At 65.6% G+C, this 20,232-nt stretch overlaps 2 protein-coding genes across 2 annotated transcripts; one reads left to right on the top strand and one right to left on the bottom strand.

Moving 5' to 3' along the window:
* Window positions 1–1,048: 1,048 nt before the first annotated feature.
* Window positions 1,049–7,634, top strand: LOC128945320 (rasGAP-activating-like protein 1). Its single transcript, XM_054289046.1, is given in 18 exon segments — window positions 1,049–1,209; window positions 2,298–2,354; window positions 2,443–2,572; window positions 2,647–2,704; window positions 2,785–2,914; window positions 3,623–3,704; window positions 3,807–3,843; window positions 3,846–3,943; window positions 4,219–4,307; window positions 4,407–4,524; window positions 4,616–4,742; window positions 4,936–5,000; window positions 5,081–5,193; window positions 5,310–5,502; window positions 5,608–5,659; window positions 5,662–5,709; window positions 6,644–6,856; window positions 7,297–7,634. Coding segments are annotated over 18 exon segments (2,013 nt in total). The 5' UTR covers window positions 1,049–1,144.
* DTX1 (deltex E3 ubiquitin ligase 1) lies at window positions 7,536–19,058 on the bottom strand. The gene is made up of 9 exons (XM_054288596.1): window positions 18,749–19,058; window positions 14,028–14,682; window positions 12,021–12,082; window positions 11,731–11,892; window positions 11,501–11,562; window positions 11,266–11,424; window positions 8,715–8,876; window positions 8,533–8,622; window positions 7,536–8,121 (listed from the first exon to the last, which is right to left on the bottom strand). The coding sequence occupies exons 1-9, from the start codon at window positions 19,005–19,007 to the stop codon at window positions 7,897–7,899; spliced, it is 1,836 nt and encodes a 611-aa protein (XP_054144571.1). The 5' UTR covers window positions 19,008–19,058; the 3' UTR covers window positions 7,536–7,896.
* Window positions 19,059–20,232: the final 1,174 nt, after the last annotated feature.

Raw genomic sequence — 20,232 nt, 5'->3', positions numbered from 1 at the left:
ACACCTCCCGGCAGTGACATTCCCCCCAAACCCACACCAGGACACCTCCTGGCAGTGACAGCCCCCAGGACCCACAGGGTGACACCCCCCAGCAGTGATCCCCGTCTTGGGGACCCAGCACCCACAGAGTGACACCCCCCACCAGTGACATCCCACACCAGTGACAACCCCGCCAGTGACACCCCCAGGACGCAGCACCCGTTGGATGACACCCCTCAATTCAGCAGCCCCCAAAAGATCAGCACCTCCATATCCAGCAGCCCTTAAGGATCTCACTGAGCCCCCCTTTAGCAGCACCTCGATCACTCCGTGCCCCACATTGTCCCCCCAAGGAGCAGCACCCCATCATCAGCCCCCCAAGAGCCAGCACCCCTCCTTTGAGCCCCTCCAGCACCCACTGAGTGACACCAACCCTGGCAATGCCAGCAGGACACAGCTGGCCAGCGCCCCAAATTCCGAAGCCCCTCCAGGCATGTCCCCCCTCGCCCCCCATCCTCTCTGGCTCAGGGTCCCTGGGTCAGGGAGGGCTGAGATTGGGGTCCTGCACCCACAGACACCCTAAGACCTGCTGGAGTCCCCCCCCGGTTTGGCTCAGGGTGTCCCCTCTGAGGGCTGGGGTCTCCCGGAGGTCCCTTGGGGGGTGCTATGCACCTCCTTCCTCCCCTCATCCCCAAGTGCAATGTTCACCCATTCCCTCCCTTACTTTGTCACTTTGGGGTCCAGACCTAGCCCCCCATTCCTGTCACCCCTTGTGACATGACAGGAGCCCCTCACCACAGGTGCCACCGCTCTGCCGTGCCTCAGTTTCCCCGCCTCTTGGACGGAGGGTAGCTTTGCTGTCCGGTCGCTGGCCGGCGATGCGACCCCCGCGGTAGGCACGGTGCCACCTCCCCCTGCTCGCCCTCCGCCCTGTGCCCGCCTGGCGCAGGTGGGAGCGGAGCGGCAGCAAAAACCTCGAGGAGAGGAAAGAGAAAGAAGCGGCGGCGAGAAGCGGCTGCAGACGAGGAGGAAGAGGAGAAGGAGGAGGAGGAAGAGGAGGGGGCCGGTGCCGGCAGCCCCGCGGCGCTTTGCGAGGGCTCAGGGCACCCCCGGGCACCCATCGCAGCCCCCCAGGTGCCCACCCCGAAGTTTGAAGTTCGCCGGCATGGCCAAAACCACCCCGCTGCGCTGCCGGGTGCAGGAGGGGAAGGACTTGCCCGCCAAGGACCTGTGAGTGGCTCGGGGGGCTCAGCGCCCCCCTATTTCCCCAGACCCACCCCGGGAGATGTGGCGGGGAGGGGGCGGTGGGTGCTCTGCCCTCCCTGGGTGCTCTCTCCGTACAGTTTTAGGGGGCTCTGCTTGCATCCGTTACCCCCTAAGTGGGGGTCTGGGGTGTGCAGGCACTGCCAGCCTCCCACCATCCCCCAGGGGTGTGTGAGCCCCCCAACCCTTTTATCACCCCTTTCGTGCCCCCCAGCAGGGTGGGCACAGAGGAATCTCCCCAAACCTGGGGGTGACTCTGGGGGGCACAGCCCCTGCACCCCCACGCCTTTGGAGGGGTGGGGTGGTGATCGGGGGGTGCAGGGAGACCCCCGCCCACTCCTGCCCCGGGACACGGCTCAAAGGAGCTGGCAGTCCCGGGCACCTCCGGATGTGCCAGCTTGGCACTGCCAGCCACTCCGAGGGCCGGGCAGCGGGGAAAGGGGCCGTGTCCCTGCCTCGGGGGGTTGTCCCTGCCCCGAGGGGTGTCCCACTGCAGGGGTCGGGGCAGAGCCCATTTGCACAATGATGGGGTGCCCCGTGCTGCTCCCAGCGCCCCCAAGCCCAGCCTGGGGCTGTCATGGGGCTGCAGAGAGGGTCGGGGAGAGCTGCTCCCACTTCACATCCCGTGGCAGGGACAGAGACTGGGGTCATCTCCCTCATCCATCTCGGGGTCTCAGTCCTTGTGAAGCACCTCCTGGGGATTTGGGGCTCCAGCAGGGCCAGCACCCCTTGGTACTGCTCCAGCAGAAAGGGGCTTTGCAGGGAGCGGGTGGATTGCCCCTGGATCCATCCCTCATCCCTCCATCCCATTCTCTTTCTGGTGGAAAGGGCCAGACCGGTGTCATCCTGGCACCGTGGGCTGTCACAGAGCCTCGGGCTGGGCTGTGCTGCTGGACAGACAGTGGTACCCACGGGTGGGTGACACAGGGACACAGAGATGCAGGGCCAGGCTCAGACCGAGCAGCTCAGCTCACCCCTAGTGCCTCACTGTCGGCGTTTGAGGCCCCCAGGGTGGGGGGGATTCCCGACCCTGGGCACCCCCATCCCCTGCCCAGGTCTGGCTCCAGCCATCCCTACTGCGTGGTCAAGGTGGACAACGAGGTGGTGGCCAGGTACGGGGACACTGTCCCACACTGGGAAGGGACGCACAGGACTGGGGGATCCTCCCTGGGGGGACAGCCACCTCTGCCATCCCGGCAGGACAGCCACCATGTGGAAGAGCCTGAACGCTGGTGAGGAAATCACGCTGCTTCTGCCCCCTGGATTCCACAGCCTCGCCATCTACGTGCTGGATGAAGACACCATTGGGAAGGGGGACAGCAGGGGCAGAGTGGGCACTGGGGACCCCCCGAGGGGTGGCAGGTCCCCAGCAGTGTCCTGCTGTGTCTGTTCCCTCACAGGCAGGACAATGTCATGGGCAAGGTGTCACTCAGCCACCAGCAGATCTCCGCCGAGCCGCGGGGTGAGGGGGTGCACAGTGGGGTGGGGGACAGCAGGACCCATGCTGCCACCATGGGGTGCCCACGCTGTCCCCCTCAGCAGGCATTGACAGCTGGCTCAGCCTGGCACCTGTGAGCTCCGACCAGGAGGTGCAGGGTGAGACCCACCTGGAGCTGTGGGTCCCTGAACAGGGCCACCCACGGGTGCTGTGCTGCCACCTCATCGAGGCCAGGTGGGGGGATGGCAGCTCCCGGGGCTGCCACCACCATCACGGGTTCTTATTTTTGGTGGGAGGGAGGAGAGGAGGGGATGGGGACAGTGGTGGCATAGGGTTTGTCCTCTCCTTTCCACACTCAGAAGGATGCTCGCTGCACCAGGTTGGGGACATCAGCGGTGCCAAGCCACATGTGACAATGCCATGGGGGCTCAGTGGGAAGTATGCTGCCATCCCTGCTTGGGGACAGGGGCACAGGAGCACCAGGGTCTGTTCCTAGCAACATGGTTGGCTCTCACACCGTGTTTTTGCCCTCTGGCTTCAAAATTTGGGGAAACTGAGGCACTGCCCAGGCTGCCCGTCCGGGTTTGGGGGTGCAGATGTGCGTGCAAGTGCGTGTGAGCGTGCACAGGGACACACACGCGGTGACACACACACGCGGTGACACGCACACACAGCTGACAGATGGAGCAGCCAGCAGAGGCAGCATCCCGCTGCCATGGCAACCAAAGCAGCTACCAAGGCAACGGGATGGCCATGGGGACAGGGTGGCCATGGGGACAGCCAGGAGGGACTGGAGGAGGAAGGGCTCCCTGGAAATGGGGACACGATCCCCCCAGCACCCCCTGGCACCTGCTGGCTGCCCCATACGCCCAGGCGAGCTGGCACGGGGCAGCAGGGACCGTGACGGTGGGGACAAACCCTGCTGACCCCATGTCCTCACAGGGACCTGGCCCCCCGGGACGCCTCGGGCACCTCGGACCCCTTTGGCCGGGTGTCGTGCTGCGAGCACACGCTGGAGACAGCCGTGAGTCACTCTGGGTGCTGAGTGTGGCACCGGGTACTGCACGGACCCAGGAGGCTCGGACACCCTCGGGCACCCTCGGGCACCAGTGCCGGTGCCCCGCAGGTGGTGAAGAAAACGCGGTTCCCTCGCTGGGATGAGGTGCTGAGTTCGAGCTGCCAGAGGGGGAGCTGGGAGAGGCTGTGCTGAGCGTGGAGCTTTGGGACTGGGACATGGTGGGCAAGAACGACTTCGTGGGGCGGGTGAGGAGCTCGGGGCACACCCCAATGGGGCTGGGGGCACCTCTGCACCCCCTGTGCGGGGTCTGGGTGAGCACGGGTTAGGACTCACCGGGATGGGGGCAGTGCCACATGCAGACCCTAGGCTGTCCCCCAAGGGAGGTGCAGCACAGGGGGCTGGCACTTGTCCCCTCACCCATCCAGACCCTGCGTGTCCTGGGCTGTCACCCAAAGGAAGTGAAGCACAGGGGACTGGCACATGTCCTGTCACCCATCCAGACCCTGCCCCTGTCCCCCAGGTCGAGTTCTTCTTGGACACCCTCTGCCCGGGCCCCACCAAGGGCTGGTTCCATCTCCTGCCCTTCCCCAGCACCACCGAGGAGCACGGGTGAGTGCAGGCAGAGGGGACAGGGGGCTGTGACCAGGGCAGCACGAGGTGGCCCCCATGGAGGGCACAGGACCCACGTGAGCCCCTGTGTCACTGCAGGGGACAGCTGGGTGCCCTGAGGCTGGCAGTGAGGCTGCTGGAGGACACGGTCCTGCCCTCCCACCACTACCAGCCCCTCATCCAGCTCCTCACCAAGCCTGTCCTCTGCCCAGCCCAGGTGGGTGCTGGGGCTGTGGGGTACTTTGGGGTGACCACCCCAGTGTGGAGGCCCAGCTGTGCCCACCCTGCCCTCCCCACACTCCCCTGAGGGCACAGCCCTGGCTGTCCTGGAGGAGGTGACCTCAGGGGAGAGCCGGCAGGATGTGGCCACCAAGCTGGTGAAGCTCTTCTTGAGCCAAGGGCTGGCTGTGCCCCTCCTGGACTACCTCACCACTGGCCAGGACCAGTAAGTGCCCAGGACCACTCCAAGAAACCCCAAACCTGGGTCACTCCAGATTCCCATGGAGAAAGAGTGAGGACACCAAGGGAGAGGCAGGAAAGGTGCCACGTGTCCCTGGGGTTGGGCACACCAGGGACAGCTGGGATGTCACCCTGTGCCCACCTTGCCACAGCCTCTGTGCCCTTCCAGCTGATCCCAACACCCTCTTCCACTCCACCTCGCTGGCCTCCAAATCCATGGAGCAGTTCATGAAGGTGAGCACGGGAAGGGACATCTCCATGATGTCCCAGCAGGGCATCTGGGGACAAGGACAGTGCCTTCCCACCCCTCGCAGGTGGTGGGGCTGCTCTACCTGCACGAGGTCCCGAAGCCGGTCCTGAACTGCATCTTTGAGGAGAAGAAATATGTGGAGCTGGACCCCGGCAAGATGGAGCTGAGCTGGGGCAGGTGGGCACAGGTGGATGTCCCTGGCATGTCCCTGTGTCCCCTGCAGGAAGGGGACACCTATTGGGTCACTTCTGGCCAGCTCAGTGCCTCTGTTCCCAGTGGAGCTGTCCCCACAGGAGGATCTCCTTCAAGGGGACCCTGTTGGAGGCACAGGTGCGGGAGAGCAGCCTGGAGCTGCTGAAGGGCTACCTGGGGGACATCCTAGATGCCACCGTGGGCTCAGTGGACAAGTGTCCCCTCGCCATGAGGGTGGCCTTCCAGCAGCTCGGCAGGCGGGGGGAGCAACGATTCCCCTCAGCACAGCACGAGGTAGGGCTGGGGTCTGCACAGCCCCAGGAGCACCACGGCAAGCTCTGAGCTGTCCCTGTGCCCTGAGCTGGCCCTGTCCCCTGAGCTGTCCCTGTCCCCACCCAGGAGGCGAGGTACTTCTCCATCAGTGGGTTCCTCTTCCTTCGCTTCTTCGCTGTGTTCACGCAGAGCCCGGCACCGGCCGCACGCTCCTGCTGCTCGCCAAGGTGGGGACAGCACAGGGACACCGCGGAGGGGTGGGGACAGCGGGGAGGGATGGGGACACCAGGGAGGGATGGGGACCTTGGAGAGGGATGGGGACACTGGGAAGGAATAGGAACACCAGGGAGGGATGAGGCCTTGGATAGGGATGGAGACGCAGGGGAGAGATGGAGACCCTTGGGAAGGGTGTGGGACTTGGGGAGAAATAAGGACCCTGGGGAGATAAAGGAAGCCTGGGAATGGATAAGGACCCTGGGAAGGGTGGAGGACCTGGGGAGGGATGGAGACACTGTGGGAGGATGGGGATCCTTAGGGAGAGTGGGACTCCTGGGGAGGAATGTGGATCCTTGGGGATGGACAGGGATCTCGAGGAGGGATGGGAACTCCAGGGACGGATGAGAACCCTTGGAGAGGGATGGGGATCCTTGGGGATTGTGGGGACCCTTGGGGTGGGTGAGGGACCTGCAGAGGGATGGGGACCACTGGGAGAGACAAGGATTGTGGGGAGGGCTGGGGAGCCCAGGGAGGGTTTGGGACTTCAGACAGAAACCCCAGGAAGGACAGAGACTTCTGTGAGGGATGTGGACTCTGTGGAGAGATGAGAACCCCCAAGGAATGGGGAGGCCAGAAAGGGAGGGACAGAAACCTCAGGGAATGATGGGGACCCCAAGCAGGGCAGGGCCATTCCTGTCCCTGTGCCACACACCATGGGCTGGCTCCTTCCTGTGCCACTTGAGGCCAGTCCTGCCTGTCCCCAGGCTGTGCCACCACAAGCTGGGCACAGCACAGGGGCAGAATTTGGGTCCCATCACCCCTCCAGCTGCTCTGCTTTTCCCACCCCAACTCCTGAGCCCTCGGGGTCCAGGGGAGCACCAGGGTGGCCCAGGGGGTGACACCAGCAGGGACACAGCAGTGTCACCCCTTCCCTGCATGGGACACACTCTGCAGAGCATCAGGAACTTGGGGCTGCAGCTGGGGCAGGGCAAGGAGCCGTGGATGGCCCCGCTGAACGCCGTCCTCCTGCCCAGTGCCACCCGTGTCCGGGCCTTCCTGGATGCCCTGGTCACCGAGCAGGGACACAGGGCAGGGAGGGGACATGGCTGGTGCCGGGTCAGTGCCACCACCCTGGTGCTGCCAGGAGCACCCTCGGGCCGTGGGAGGGGGTGGCACTCGAGGTGACACCGCTCCCTCCCTGTCACCATCACAGTGGGCGAGGTGGCAGCGCGGTGGCCGGGCCCCCCTGCCCGGGCCAGGCAGGTATGAGGACACTGGGGGGGACATGGGGACCCGGGGTGGGGGCTGGCACAGGCAGGCAGACCCTGCGGGCACCACGGGGCACCGCACCGGCTCCCTCCACGAGGGGACAGCAGATACACGGGGACAGGGGACACGGGGACATGGGGACACACGCAGTCCGGGGGTGGCACAGGGTGAAATGTGACGGGATGGAGGGACCGGGAGGGGCTGTGGGGACACCACGGGTGGGTGTCGGGGGTGGATGCCCGCGGGTGGGTGCCAGGGTGACTGGCAGGGTCACGGGTGGGTGCCAGGGGTAGGTGCCACAGGTGGCACTGACCCCACCCTGGGGTGCAGCGGGACTCGCTGGGGACAGGCTGCAGGAGGTGCTGCGAGACCTGGACATGGCCCACGACGCCTTCGCCCGCCGCGACGAGACCCCGGAGCCACCCCCAAGTGCCCTCCCTGTCCCTGGAGCCACCCCCAAGTGCCCTCCCTGTCCCCGGAGCCACCCCCAAGTGCCCTCTCTGTCCCCGGAGCCCCGGCACCCCCGGTGTCCCCTCGCAGCCCAGCCCGGGAGGGCACAGAGGGGACGCGGGGCCGGCAGCCCGGCACGGGGTGTATTCTGTAACACAGAGATGTACATGGCACCGGCTGTGCGCGGCTCCTGGGGCAGCGGCGGGCGACACGGGTGACACACGGGTGACACACGGGTGACACGGGTGGCACAGACGCGCAAAGAGGCCACGGGTAGAAAAAGACCACGACGCTATCGCCACGAGAGCGGGGCGAGCCGGGACGGGACGGGCGGACAGACAGACAGACAGACGCAGGCGGGGACACGCGGTGGGTGGCACCGGGTGGCCCGGGACGGGGGACGGGCCCGCCGGGCGGGGCTGCGGGAAGCGGCGCGGGCGGCACGGGCGGGGCACGGGGCCAGGGCAGCCCCGGCCCGGCTCAGTCCTTCAGCGTGGCCTCGGACACGCCCTGGGCCAGCAGCTCGGCCAGCACGTTGTCCAGGTAGTTGGGGTCGGGGTAGCCGTGCCCCGTCAGGTTGGAGCCGAACTCGGTCTTGTGGTGGATCTCGTTCCACACCACCGTGTCCGACTCGCCCGTGGTGTTGGAGGTGCCGATGGTGAAGATGAGCCGCCGGTCCCAGGCCACGATCAGCAGCTTCAGCACCTGCGGCGGGCACGGCCAGGGCTCACCCACCCAGCCTGGCATGGACTGGCACAGCCACCCAGCACCCCTGGCATGGCCTGGCATGGACTGGCACAGCCACCCAGCACCTCTGGCACAGCACAGCCTCAGCCCCCCAGGGTGGGATTCAGCACAGTGCCCACAAGATGCCACCTTTCCTTGTGGTACCCCCCCATCCCATCCCAGTGCATCTGCAGCCTCCCTTATCCCATCCCATGCCGTCCCATCCCATGCCATCCCATCCCATCCCACCCCATGGATCCCATCCCATCCCACCCCATGGATCCCATCCCATCCCATCCCATCCCATCCCACCCCATGGATCCCATCCCATCCCACCCCATGGATCCCATCCCATCCCATCCCATCCCATCCCATCCCATCCCATCCCACCTTCCTGCCCTTCTCGTTGTCGGGCAGGTAGCAGTGCCGTGGGAAGCCTCGTGCCGTGAATTTCTTGCCGGGGTTGGGATGCTCCGGGCCCTGGGTCAGTGTGGGGACAGGGGGTGAGCAGGGACACAGGTACACGGGGACATGGGGACACGGGGTCACCACCCCACGGGGTGCCCCCTCACCTGGATGCCGGTGGGGATGTCGTAGACGATCCGGATGGTTTTGGAGTCGGTGTATCCCGGGAGGGAGTGGGGGATGAGGTGGAACTCCATCTTCCCGGGGGGCTGCGTGCCCGTCTTCTCCCCGTAAATGGCCTTGCAGGTGGGGCACTGCAGGCTCCCGTCCTGGGGGCATCGCGGGGGCCTCAGGGGTGGCACCCACCTGGCACCCACTCAGCAACACCTGGACCACCCAGAAATCCCCAACACCCACCCAGCACCGACCTGGCACCCACCCGGCACCACCTGGACCACCCAGAACTCCCCAACACCCACCCAGCACCCACCTGGACCCTTCAGCACCCACCTGGCACCCACCCAGCACCCACTCAGCAACACCTGGACCACTCAGCACTCAACCAGCACCCACCCAGCACCCGCCTGGACCCCCCAGCACTCATCTGGACCCCCCAGCACCCCCCCCAGCAACACCTGGCACCCACTCAGCACCACCTGGACCACCCAGAACTCCCCAACACCCACCCAGCACCCACCTAGACCCTTCAGCACCCAGCTGGATCCCCCAGCACCCACCCAGCACCAACCCAGCACCCAGTACCCACCCAGAACCCATTCAACACTCCCCAGCACCCACCCAACAACCCCCCAGCATCCACCCAACACCCACCTGGAACCACTCAGCACCCTCCTAACACTCATCTGGACGCCCCCAGCACCCACTTGGACCCCATCCAGCACTCATCCAACACCCAGTACCCACCCAGAACTCCCCAACACCCACCCAGCACCACCTGGACCCTCTAGCACCCACCTGGAACTGCCCAGCACCCACCCAGCACCCACCTGAACCACCCAAAACCCATTCAATACCCACCCAACACCCACCCAGAACCCACCTGGACACCCCAGCACCCACCTGGATCCCCCCAGCACTCCCCAACACCCAGTACCCACCCAGAACCCATTCAACACCCACCCAGCACCCACCTGGAGCCCCTCAGCCCCCTCCAACACCTACCCAGCACCCCTGACAGCCACCCAGCACCCACCCAGCACCCACCTGGACCCCACCCAGCACTCCCCAGCACCCAGAACCCATTCAACACTCCCCAGTAGCCCCCCAACACCCATCCAGCCCCCTCCAACACCCACCCAGCACCCCTGACACCCACCCAGCACCCGCCCAGCACCCACCTGGAACCTCCCAGCACCCACCCAACACCCAGTACCCACCCAAAACTCCCCAACACCCACCCAGCACCACCTGGACCCTCCAGCACCCACCTGGAACTGCCCAGCACCCACCTAACACTCACCTGGAACCCCCCAGCCCCCTCCAACACCCACCCAGCACCCCTGACAGCCACCCAACACCCACCCAGAACCCACCCAGCACCCATCTGGACCCCACAGCACTCCCCAACACCCAGTACCCACCCAGAACCCATTCAACACTCCCCAGTACTCACCCAACAACCCCACAGGCTCCCCCTGACACGCACCCAGCACCCACTTGAATCCCCTCAGTCCCTCCAATACCCATCCAGCACCCCTGACACGCACCCAGCACCCACCCAACAGCCACCTGGAACTGCCCAGCCTCCTCTAACATCCACCTGGACCTCCCCAGCACCCACCTGGACCCTACCCAGCACTCCCCAACACCCAGTACCCACCCAGAACCCATTCAACACTCCCCAGTACTCACCCAACAACCCCGCAGGCTCCCCCTGACACGCACCCAGCACCCACCTGGAACTGCCCAGCCTCCTCTAACATCCACCTGGACCTCCCCAGCACCCACCTGGACCCCACCCAGCACTCCCCAACACCCAGCACCCACCCAACATCCACCCAGCACCTCTCAGCACCCACCTGGAACTGCCCAGCACCCACCCAACACCCACCTGGACCCCTCCAGGACTCCCCAACATCCAGTACCCACCCAGAACCCGTTCAACGCTTCCCAACCAACAACCCCACAGCCCCCCCCAACACCCACCCAGCACCCCTGACACCGCCCCAACACCCACCTAACACCCACCTGGACCTCCCCAGCACCCACCTGGATCCCACCCAGCACTTCCCAGCACCCAGTACCCACCCAGAACCCATTCAACACCCACCCAGCACCCACCTGGAACCCCTCAGCCCCCTCCAACACCCACCCAGCACCCCTGACAGCCACCCAACACCCACCCAACACCCACCCAGCACCCATATGGACCCACCCAGCACCACTCAGCACCCACCTGGACACCCCAGCACCCACCTGGATCCCCCCAGCACTCCCCAACACCCAGTACCCACCCAGCACCCATTCAACACCCACCCAGCACCCACCTGGAACCCCTCAGCACCCACCAAGCACCCCCGACAGCCACCCAGCACCCAGCCAGCACCCACCTGGACCCACCCAGCACCCATCTGGAACACCCCTGCCCCCCAACACCCATCCAGCCCCCTCCAACACCCACCCAGCACCCCTGACACCCATCCAGCCCCCCTCAGCCCCACCCCGAGCTCAGCCAGCCCCTGAGTGGGGGTCTCTGACCTTGTTGCCGTTGTTGTACATGGCCAGCAGGCACAGCAGGTGGTACATGTGCCCGCATTTGCCCAGCTTGCCCACCAGCTCGGGCTTGATGCCCCTGGGGCTCAGCACGCCCTCGTAGCCGGAGGAGGTGACCAGCCGCTCCATGCAGATGGTGCAATCCTGCCGGCAGCGCCATCAGCACCCCGGGGGGATGAGGAGGGGACACCCCCGGCCCTCCCCGAGCCCCCCCACTCACCTCATCCGGGGGGTTCTTCACCTTCTGGATGTAGCGGCGCACCACGTCCTCGGGGGTCTTACCTGGGGACAATGCCATCAGTGCCACCACCCCCCTGCCACGGGGCACGGGGACAGCCCTGCCACCCCCGCCAGCACGGCGGGGACAAAAGCAGCGATGGGCATCACCCCGGGGGTCCCTCACTTCCCCCCCGTGTCCCCGACCCCGCAGGGACATGGGTGGCTCCTTACTCTTCTTGAGCTGCTTCTTTTTGGTTTTCCTGCAGATGCCGTTGACGCCGGGCACGGGTTTGATGTCGCTCTTGCTGACGGGCGGGGGGTGCAGGATGGGTTTGGGGGCGCGGGTCAGGCACACGGGCAGCCCGGCGGCGCACATGAGGATCCCCGTCATGCCTGCGCGGGGAGAGCGTCCGTCTGTCCGTCTGTCCGTCTGTCCGTCTGTCCGTGCTGCCCAGCCCTGCTGCCATCCCCCGCTCCCTGCCCACGCTGTCACCCCGCGGTGTCACCCGGTGCCCGCTTACCTGCGAGCGCGGGATGGACGGGGCCGGTGCCGTTCAGGTTCTTCACCGGCAGCGCTGGGACCCTGCAGGGACACGGGACAGGAAGGGGCTCAGCAGGGCTGGCAGGGATGGCACTGTCCCCTCCCCGCATGGCACGGCCCCAGAGCAGGGTCCTGCCCACGGGATACAGGGCAAGGTGTCCCCTGGGGGCTGCTGGCACTGTCCCCAGGCTGGAACACAGGGCAGAGTGTCCCCTGGGGGCTGCTGGCACTGTCCTCAGGCACTGTCCTCCCCATTAGACACAGGGCAGTGTCCCCTAGGCACTGCTGGCACTGTCCCCAAGCAGTGTCCCCACCACCAGACACAGGGTAAGGTGTCCCCTAGGGGCTGCTGGCACTGTCCCCAAGCAGTGTCCTCCCTACAGGACACAGGGCAAGGTGTCTCCTAGGGACTGCTGGCACTTTCCCCAGGCTGGAACACAGGGCAGAGTGTCCCCTGGGGGATGCTGGCGCTGTCCCCAAGCAGTGTCCCCGCCACCAAACACAGGGTAAGGTGTCCCCTGGGGGATGCTGGCGCTGTCCTCAGTCAGTGTCCTCCCCATGGGACACAGGGCAAGGTGTCCCCTCACCACCTTGGAGGGTCATCACTGTGCCATCCCAGTGGACTGTCACCCAGTGCCACCTGCCCATCTCTGGGCACCCAATGGCACTGGTGGCATCATGTCCCCCTCAACCTGGGGTGGGGGCCTTGTCAGGGCGTCCCCATGGTGACACCCGTGTCCCCCACCCCCGCGGGGACGTGCCACCACTCGTGTGTCCCTCAGGGACACCCACCCTGCTGGGAAGGGAAGGGAAGGGAAGGGAAGGGAAGGGAAGGGAAGGGAAGGGAAGGGAAGGGAAGGGAAGGGAAGGGAAGGGAAGGGAAGGTTTGCAGGGATGAGTTCAGCAGTGCTCAGCCCTGCATGAGACCGTTTTCCCCCATTCCCAAAGGTCCTGTACCCACACCAAAGCCCAGCCCCTTTTCCCTGTCTGTAGCTGTGTGCCAGGACAGGGACAGCGATGGGGACAGGGACAAGGACAGCCCAGCTCAGCACACAGGAGTGGAAGCAGGACGTCAGCAGGGGAAGGAAACGTGCCAGGAGCTGCTGGGGGCTCAAAGAAGCCACCTGTCCCCCCAGCCTAGTGCTGCCAGCCCCGAGGGGACACCAGGCCAACCCACCATGGGGCACAGCCATGGAGATGTGGGTGCCAGGACAGGCACAGGGACAGCCACCAGGACACAATTCCAGGGCTCTGCTCGCCCACCTGGACCCCCCTCGTGAATCATTCCCAGCACGGAAGGGACACTAAGGAACACTGGGGCTGTGGCCCCTCCCCACAGCTGTGCCTTCCCAGGGACCTGCCTGGTACCATCGGACCAGGAGCTGGGTCACTCAGCCCATGCTGGCCTTAGGGACGCCATTCCCCTGGGGCCAGGTCCTCCATGTGCTTCAGCTGCCATGGATAGCCTGGCACGGCCTGGCACAACCTGGCACAGCATGGCACAGATCACCACATCCCCTCTGCAGGGATCCAAGCACCACCAGCACCACCCAGGATGGTGACCTCAGGGCTGGAGGTGACACAGTGACACAAGAGCTGGGTCACACAGCCCATGATGGCCTTGGGGACACCATTCCCCTGGGACCAGGCACTCCCTGTGCTCCAGCTGCCATGGATAGTGTGGCATGGCCTGGCACAGCATGGTACAGCATGGTACAGCATGGCACAGCATGGCACGGCCTGGCACAGCATGGCACGGATCACCACATGCCCTGTGCACAGATCCAAGCACCACCAGGACCATCGGGGTGTCCCTCCCACCACCCAGGATGGTGACCCCGGTGCTGGAGCTGACACAGCGCCACAAGAGCTGGGGTTGCCCGCAAGGTGACAGTAGAGTCCGAGCCACCCCCATCACCCCTTTGCCCCTCTGTGTGCCCATCCCCGCCTCAGTGACACCCCTCTTGTCCCCACCCACCCATCTTACCCGGGGGGCACGGCAGCCCTGGCGCCCAGCCCAGCCCCGCGCTGCGTGCCGGGCCGGTTGAGGTTGTTGAGGCCGGGCAGCGCCGCGCCGGGCACGCCCTGCCCGGGGCCGAACCCCGCTCCGGCCACCCGCAGCCCTTCCCCCTTGGCCGCCACCGCGGCCGGTGTCGCGGTCCCCGCGGGCCACAGCGCGGTCCCGGCGAAGGTGCTGCTCTGCCGGACGGCGCCCGGGTAGAGCTTGCGGCGCTGGGACGCCAGGATGGCGTTGGAGGCCGCGCGGGTGCTGTTGACCAGCAGGCACTGGGGGCACGAGCAGGACGGGGTGCCCGTGCTGGGGCCCACGGGCCACGACTGGGATTTGGGGATGGAGCCCATGGTGAGCGGGTAGGCCAGGTCCATGCGGCGCCGCAGCCGCCGCTTGCGCTGCGTCTGCCGGTTCATTTGGGACATGCTGCTGAAGTAGATGAGGTAGCAGAAGCCCAGGGAGGAGAGGTCCAGCCAGGGGTGCTGCTTCTCGTAGGCGTTCTGGATGGTGATGCAGATGTCCATGTCGTAGGGGGTCCAGGAGTTGTTGTCGTTCTCCCACTCCCACACGATTCCCTTGCCCGGTGCTGAGGAGGGGTCGTAGAAGTTCCTGCGGACGGGGCGCATGGTCCCTGGAGACACAAACATGGGGGTGACACCACCGGGGGGACCTTCAGACATCGCTGTGTCCAGCTTCCAGCCTGGCATCCCTCAGGGAATGGGGTACAGAGGCGCCTTGGGGTGCAACAACCACTCTGTCACTTCACTAAAATCCCCATATTGCGCCCCAAAAGTGCTTCCCTGGGGATGAATCCAACCCTCATCCCACCACTGGGGACAGTGGCTCAGACTGCCACTGGACAGAGACTCAAACCCCTCAGGATCATCCTCCTGGATGTCCTGGGAAGGGCAATGCTGCTCAGCCAATGTGGAAAATGGATTTGCAGAGAATTCTCCAAGGTGAGAATTCAAAATTTGTAGAAAATTCTCTCGCCCATCACGTGAGACTGAAAACAGAATAAAGGTTTTTTAAAAAGCCTCTCAGTTACCCCATCTCTGGGTCAGAAAAGGCCATAATCCAACAATTCCTTGTGCTTTTCCCAGCTTTTTTCCATCCCTCTGGTCCAAGCCCTTCCCCACCCTCCATCCCCGTGGCCATCCTGGGGCAGGGGAAGCATTTCCCGGTCAGGAGAGGTTTCCTGACAGCTGCTGGCTCTGGCAGTGACACAGCCAGGGATTGTCCCGAATCCCAGCCCCTCGCCGCTCGTTTGGGATGGATCTGGATCCCTCAGCCCCTCCGGAGCTCTGCAATGGGGGGAAGCATCGCAGCCTCTCCTCGGGTGCCCCCCGGCACGGGGCCTGTCTATCCCCCGGCCGGCAGCGTTTGCCCAGCTCGATTAGCGGCGCTAATTAAGGGTCATTAATCACCGGCCGCAGCAGGCAGCAGAGCCAGGCCCAGCTGCGGCCGTGTGCTGAGGCAGCTCCGCCGGGGCCCGGAGGGGAGCGGGGGGGCCCTGCGGCCCGCCCTGCCCAGATCCCACATCCCACATCCCAAATCCCACATCCCAAATCCCACATCTCACATCCCGCTGCTGCTCCAGGCCACCCACACCACACTGCCCACTCCCCTCTAATCCCACACCCCACTGCCCTCCAACCCCACTGCCCACAGCCCACTCCCCTCCACATCCCCCCACATCCATGTCCTGTATCCCACCCCAGTTCCCAGCCCTGCCTCCTTGCCTCAATGTCCCCCATCCCGCTGCTCACTCTTGTCCAAATCCCACATCCCGCCCATAAACACATCCCGGACCCACTGGTCCTTGCAAATGCATCCCACATCTCCCTGCACCTCACATCCCCCTCCCAAACCCCATATCCCCATCCCAAACCCTACATCCCCCTGCCCCTCACATCCTGCATCCCAAATCCCACATCCCCATCCCAAACACCATATCCCACATCCCAAATCCCACATCCCCTGCCCCTGACATCCCCATCTCAAGCCCCACGTCCCCATCCCAAATCCCAAATCCCCCTGCCCCTCACATCCCCATCCCAAACCTCACACCCCAAACCTCATAACCCCATTCCAAATCCCCCTGCCCCTCACATCCCACTTCCCAAATCCCACATCCCCCTGCCCCTCACATTTCCATCCCAAACCCCATATCCTCATCGCAAACTCCACATCCCCCTGCCCCTCACATCCTACATCCCAAATCCCACATCCCCCTGCCCCTCACATCCCAATTCCCAAACTTCACATCCCTATCCCAAACCCCACATCCCCATGCCACTCACATCCCCATCCCAAATCCTAAATCCTGATCCCAAACCCCACATCCCCATCCCAAACCCCACATCCCAAATCCCACATCCCCTGCCCCTGGCATCCCCATCTCAAGCCCCACATCCCCATCCCAAATCCCCATCCCACATCCCCCTGCCCCTCACATCCCCATCCCAAATCCCATAAAATGCCCCTCACATCCCGCATCCCCCAGAGGATGAAGGACCATCCCAAATCCCCTTGGCACACACAGCCCCCAGTCCCCAAGGGCCACCAGCTGTCCCCAGCTGTCCCCAGCCCCCTCTGCCAGCCATGCCAGAGCCACAGGGCCAGGCCAGTGTCCCCAGGGCCATCGGAGGGGCCACACGTCCCCGCTCTTAGAACGGGGTCACCTCATTTTGCTCGTCTCTGGGTTTCTCTGTCCCCAGGCACTGCGTGGGCCCAGCCCCCCGAGCCCCCAACCTCCTGCCAGCCCTCCCCGTGTCCCCATGTCACAGCAGGCACCAGGAGCACCCTCAGCTCAGCTCAGGGGACCCTCTTGTCCCCGAGCACCACGAGCTGGTGGCATTGTCCAAACCCTGGGGAGGGATGATGGATACAGACGGACACAGGATGGGGCACACAGTGCTGGGGACAATGGCTGTGACCCCTGCCATGACACCCCTGGGGACACCGAGGTCCCTCTCTCAGCATCCCTGTCCCCAAGCCGTGCCTGCCAAGGACTGTGGCACCCAGGGACATCCTGGCAGGAGTTGTTTTGTCACCCCAAACCCATTCATGGCCCCGCCACGGGCACAAGTCCCGAGGGTTACCCAGCACTGCGGCCATGGGATGTGGTGCCAGCTGCTGTCAGAGGTGCTGGCAGGAGGTGGCACGGGGACAGCCAGGGTGTCCCGGTGGCTCCCGCAGCTCTGAGTCAGCACAGACCCTCCGGGTCGGGCCGTGTCCTCGCTGACTCAGGGCTGCAGGTGCCAAGCTGCCCTTTGCCAAGTCCGTGACCAGCTGGGGATGGATTCAGAGCCAGGCTGCATGGCAGAGGCAGGTGGCACGTCCCTGTTTGAGTCCCCATCTCAGTCCCCAGCCCCACATCGGGGTCACCTGGCATCCCTGGGGACCGGGGGTGGTGGCATCAGTGGCCAGGGGAGGTGTCACAACCACGGGGGTCCTGCTGTGAGTGTCCCCAGGCAGGTGCAGGGGGTATCACCTGAGGTGTGGCAGGTCCAGGAGGTGTCACCTGAGGTGCGGCAGGTCCCCTGCCCGCTCTGCCTGGCCTGGATTGGATCCTGCCCTGGGCAGGGATGCAGGGATGGGCACCCAGGACAGTACATCCCCCACAGCACAGCCAGCACGTGCTGTTTAATGGGTCACACCGTGACAGGGACACGTTTAATGGGGTCTGGGCTCAGTCCCAGTGTGGGATCAGCTCTGATTTCCCACGGGATTCCTGGCCTGGATGCGCTGCAGCAGCACCAACCAGCAGAGCTGCAGCCATCCCAGTGCCCAGCGCTGCTCCCAGGGCCCAAATGGGGCCTCTCCACCTCCTTGGGCACGGAGCAGCTTGGAGGGGACCAGGAGGGGACAGCGGGACAAGGGGACACAGCACAGCACCCACGGAGGGGACAGGGCATGCAGGGATGTGGGGACACGTCCCTCTGGGATGGGGATCTGTGATGGATGGGAAAGGAAAGGGATGGAGGAGCCTGGAGGGGCCCATGGGGGCACTGGAGCCCTGGAGAGGGAGGGAACAGATGGATGGACAGATGGATGGAGAGATGGAGGAATGGAGGGATACAGGAATGAAGGGACAGACAAGCAGAGATACACAGGGAAGGAAGGAAGGAAGGAAGGAAGGAAGGAAGGAAGGAAGGAAGGAAGGAAGGAAGGAAGGAAGGAAGGAAGGAAGGAAGGAACTAAACAATGGATGAATAAGTAGAGATACGCTGAATAAGGAGTGAGGGGAAGATGGATGGATGATGGATGGATGGATGGATGGATGGATGGATGGATGGATGGAAGGAATGACAGACAAACAGATGTGCAGTGACAGATTCACGGATGAATGGAACATCAGACAGACAGATACACACAGGGACAGGGGAGGGATGAAGGGATGGATGGGAGGATGGAGGGATGGAAGGAAAGACGGAAAGATGGAAGGACAGATGCAAATATAGCGGGATAGAAGGATAGAGGGAGGAGGGAGGGATGAGCCAGTGGATGGATGGATGGATGGATGGATGGATGATGGATGGATGGATGGATGGATGGATGGATGGATGGATGATGGATGGATGGACAGAGAGGGGGTAGTGAAGGCTGCATGGATGGATGGCTGCATGGACGGACGGACAGATGGAAGGACGGACGGGTGGCCGGATGTCCCTGGCCCGACGCCAACCCCTTACCCGTGTCCTGCCGGAACTGATGCATGGACTGGAGGTCGATGACGTAGGGCGCCAGCTGGACATCGACTTGTCCCAGCACCACGCTGCCGCGCGCGTCCTCCTTGAGCACGTTCTCGATGTGGTGGCACACGGCGGCCGAGTAGGGCCGCCAGCGCCCGTGCTCGTTCAGCCACTCCCACACCACCACGCGGGCCACGTTCTGCGGGGGGAAGCCCAGGCCCCCCGAGGCCAGCATGGCCCCCGGGCCGGGCCGCGCCATGTCCGGGCCACCGCGGCTCTGGGGGACGCGGGGGTCACCCGGGGCCCCTCCGGACGCTGCTGCTGCGGGGCTCAGCGGGGCCGGCGCTGAGGGGCTCCGCAGGGGCGGGCGCTGCCAGCCGGCTCCCCGAGCTGCCCGAGCCGCCCGGGGCCGCTCCCGCTGGGGCCATCCATCACCCGGCACGGCCTCCGCGGCCCTTCCTCCTCCCCGCGGGGCTGCTGGCAGGGCTCGGGCTCCAAAAAGCCACCAGGACTGCGTCGGCTCGAGGACGGCGATGGGGACGCGCAGCCACGGCGCTGGCCCCGAGACGCCCACTGCTCCTCTTCCTCCTCGCGTCCTGCTGCTCAGCCCACGTCCCCGGCGGCTCCACGGCTGTCCCCGCACGTCACCGGTGGCGAGTGACGGGGGTGTCACCTGCAAAACAGGGCCACGGCGGGGTCACCCCGGGTACCGCCGGGCGGGTGGCACTGCGGGGCCGTGCCCACCGCCCCGCCGAGCCCGAGGGCAGCGAGGCCGCGGTGCCCGCAGCCCTGGCAGCGCGGGCTGCTTGCCAGCCCCGGCCGGCTGCCGGCCTCCGGCGTGACAGAGGGGACAGCGGGGACAGGGGGGGACGGGCCACCCTGCCCACGGCCCTGGGGGGCTGCCGGGGGTCCCAGGAGCCGGGGCAGCCTCATCGCTCCCCGCGCCGGAGCTTTGGGTGCCGGGGAGCCCGCGGGCCCTGGATCCCGCTCCAGCCGCCGCTGATTTATGATCTGCACTGCAGGCATCGGGCTGGGGGTGCTGCCGGCCCCCCGCTCCCCGCCGGCCCCCAGCCCACCCACGGCAGCCCCCAGGGGCCCGGGCGAGGGGGGATCGGCCGCACAAACAGGCGGCAGACGGAGGCACGGCCACGGCCGGGCGCGCACAGACAGACACACTGACACGGACGGACACGGGCACACGCGCTGGCACACGCACAGCCGGGGACACGGACACACAGCGGGACCGACAGGGGGGAGCCACGGCAGCACAACAGCCCCCCCGCGGGCACACTCACCGCGGCCCCGGCTGGGCTGCGCTCACACGCACCGCGCACCCCACACGCGTGTGCGCCCGCCGTGACCCCGAGCCCCGCGCACGGCTGGGGGGGACCCTCACCCAGCCCTGAGCCCCCCGGACCGCGCGGTGGGGGCGATCCCGGGGCCAACAGCCCCCCCAGACCGGGCCCCGGTGGAGGGGGGGTTGA

This window comes from Melozone crissalis, unplaced genomic scaffold (assembly GCF_028551555.1).
Source record: "Melozone crissalis strain CALT ecotype California unplaced genomic scaffold, PUWL_Pcris_2 ptg000063l_1, whole genome shotgun sequence".
In the NCBI taxonomy this organism is placed as follows: domain Eukaryota; kingdom Metazoa; phylum Chordata; class Aves; order Passeriformes; family Passerellidae; genus Melozone; species Melozone crissalis.
Note: the sequence above shows the minus strand (reverse complement) of the source record. Positions and strands in the feature narration are given on the sequence as shown.

Coding starts and splice junctions, on each gene's coding strand:
- DTX1 (XM_054288596.1), bottom strand. CDS start 19,007: ATGGCGCGGCCCGGCCCGGGGGCCATGCTGGCCTCGGGGGGCCTGGGC. Junction 14,683..18,748: donor TCAGTTCCGGCAGGACACGG/GTAAGGGGTTGG, acceptor TTGTGTCTCCAG/GGACCATGCGCCCCGTCCGC. Junction 8,623..8,714: donor ACATCCCCACCGGCATCCAG/GTGAGGGGGCAC, acceptor ACACTGACCCAG/GGCCCGGAGCATCCCAACCC.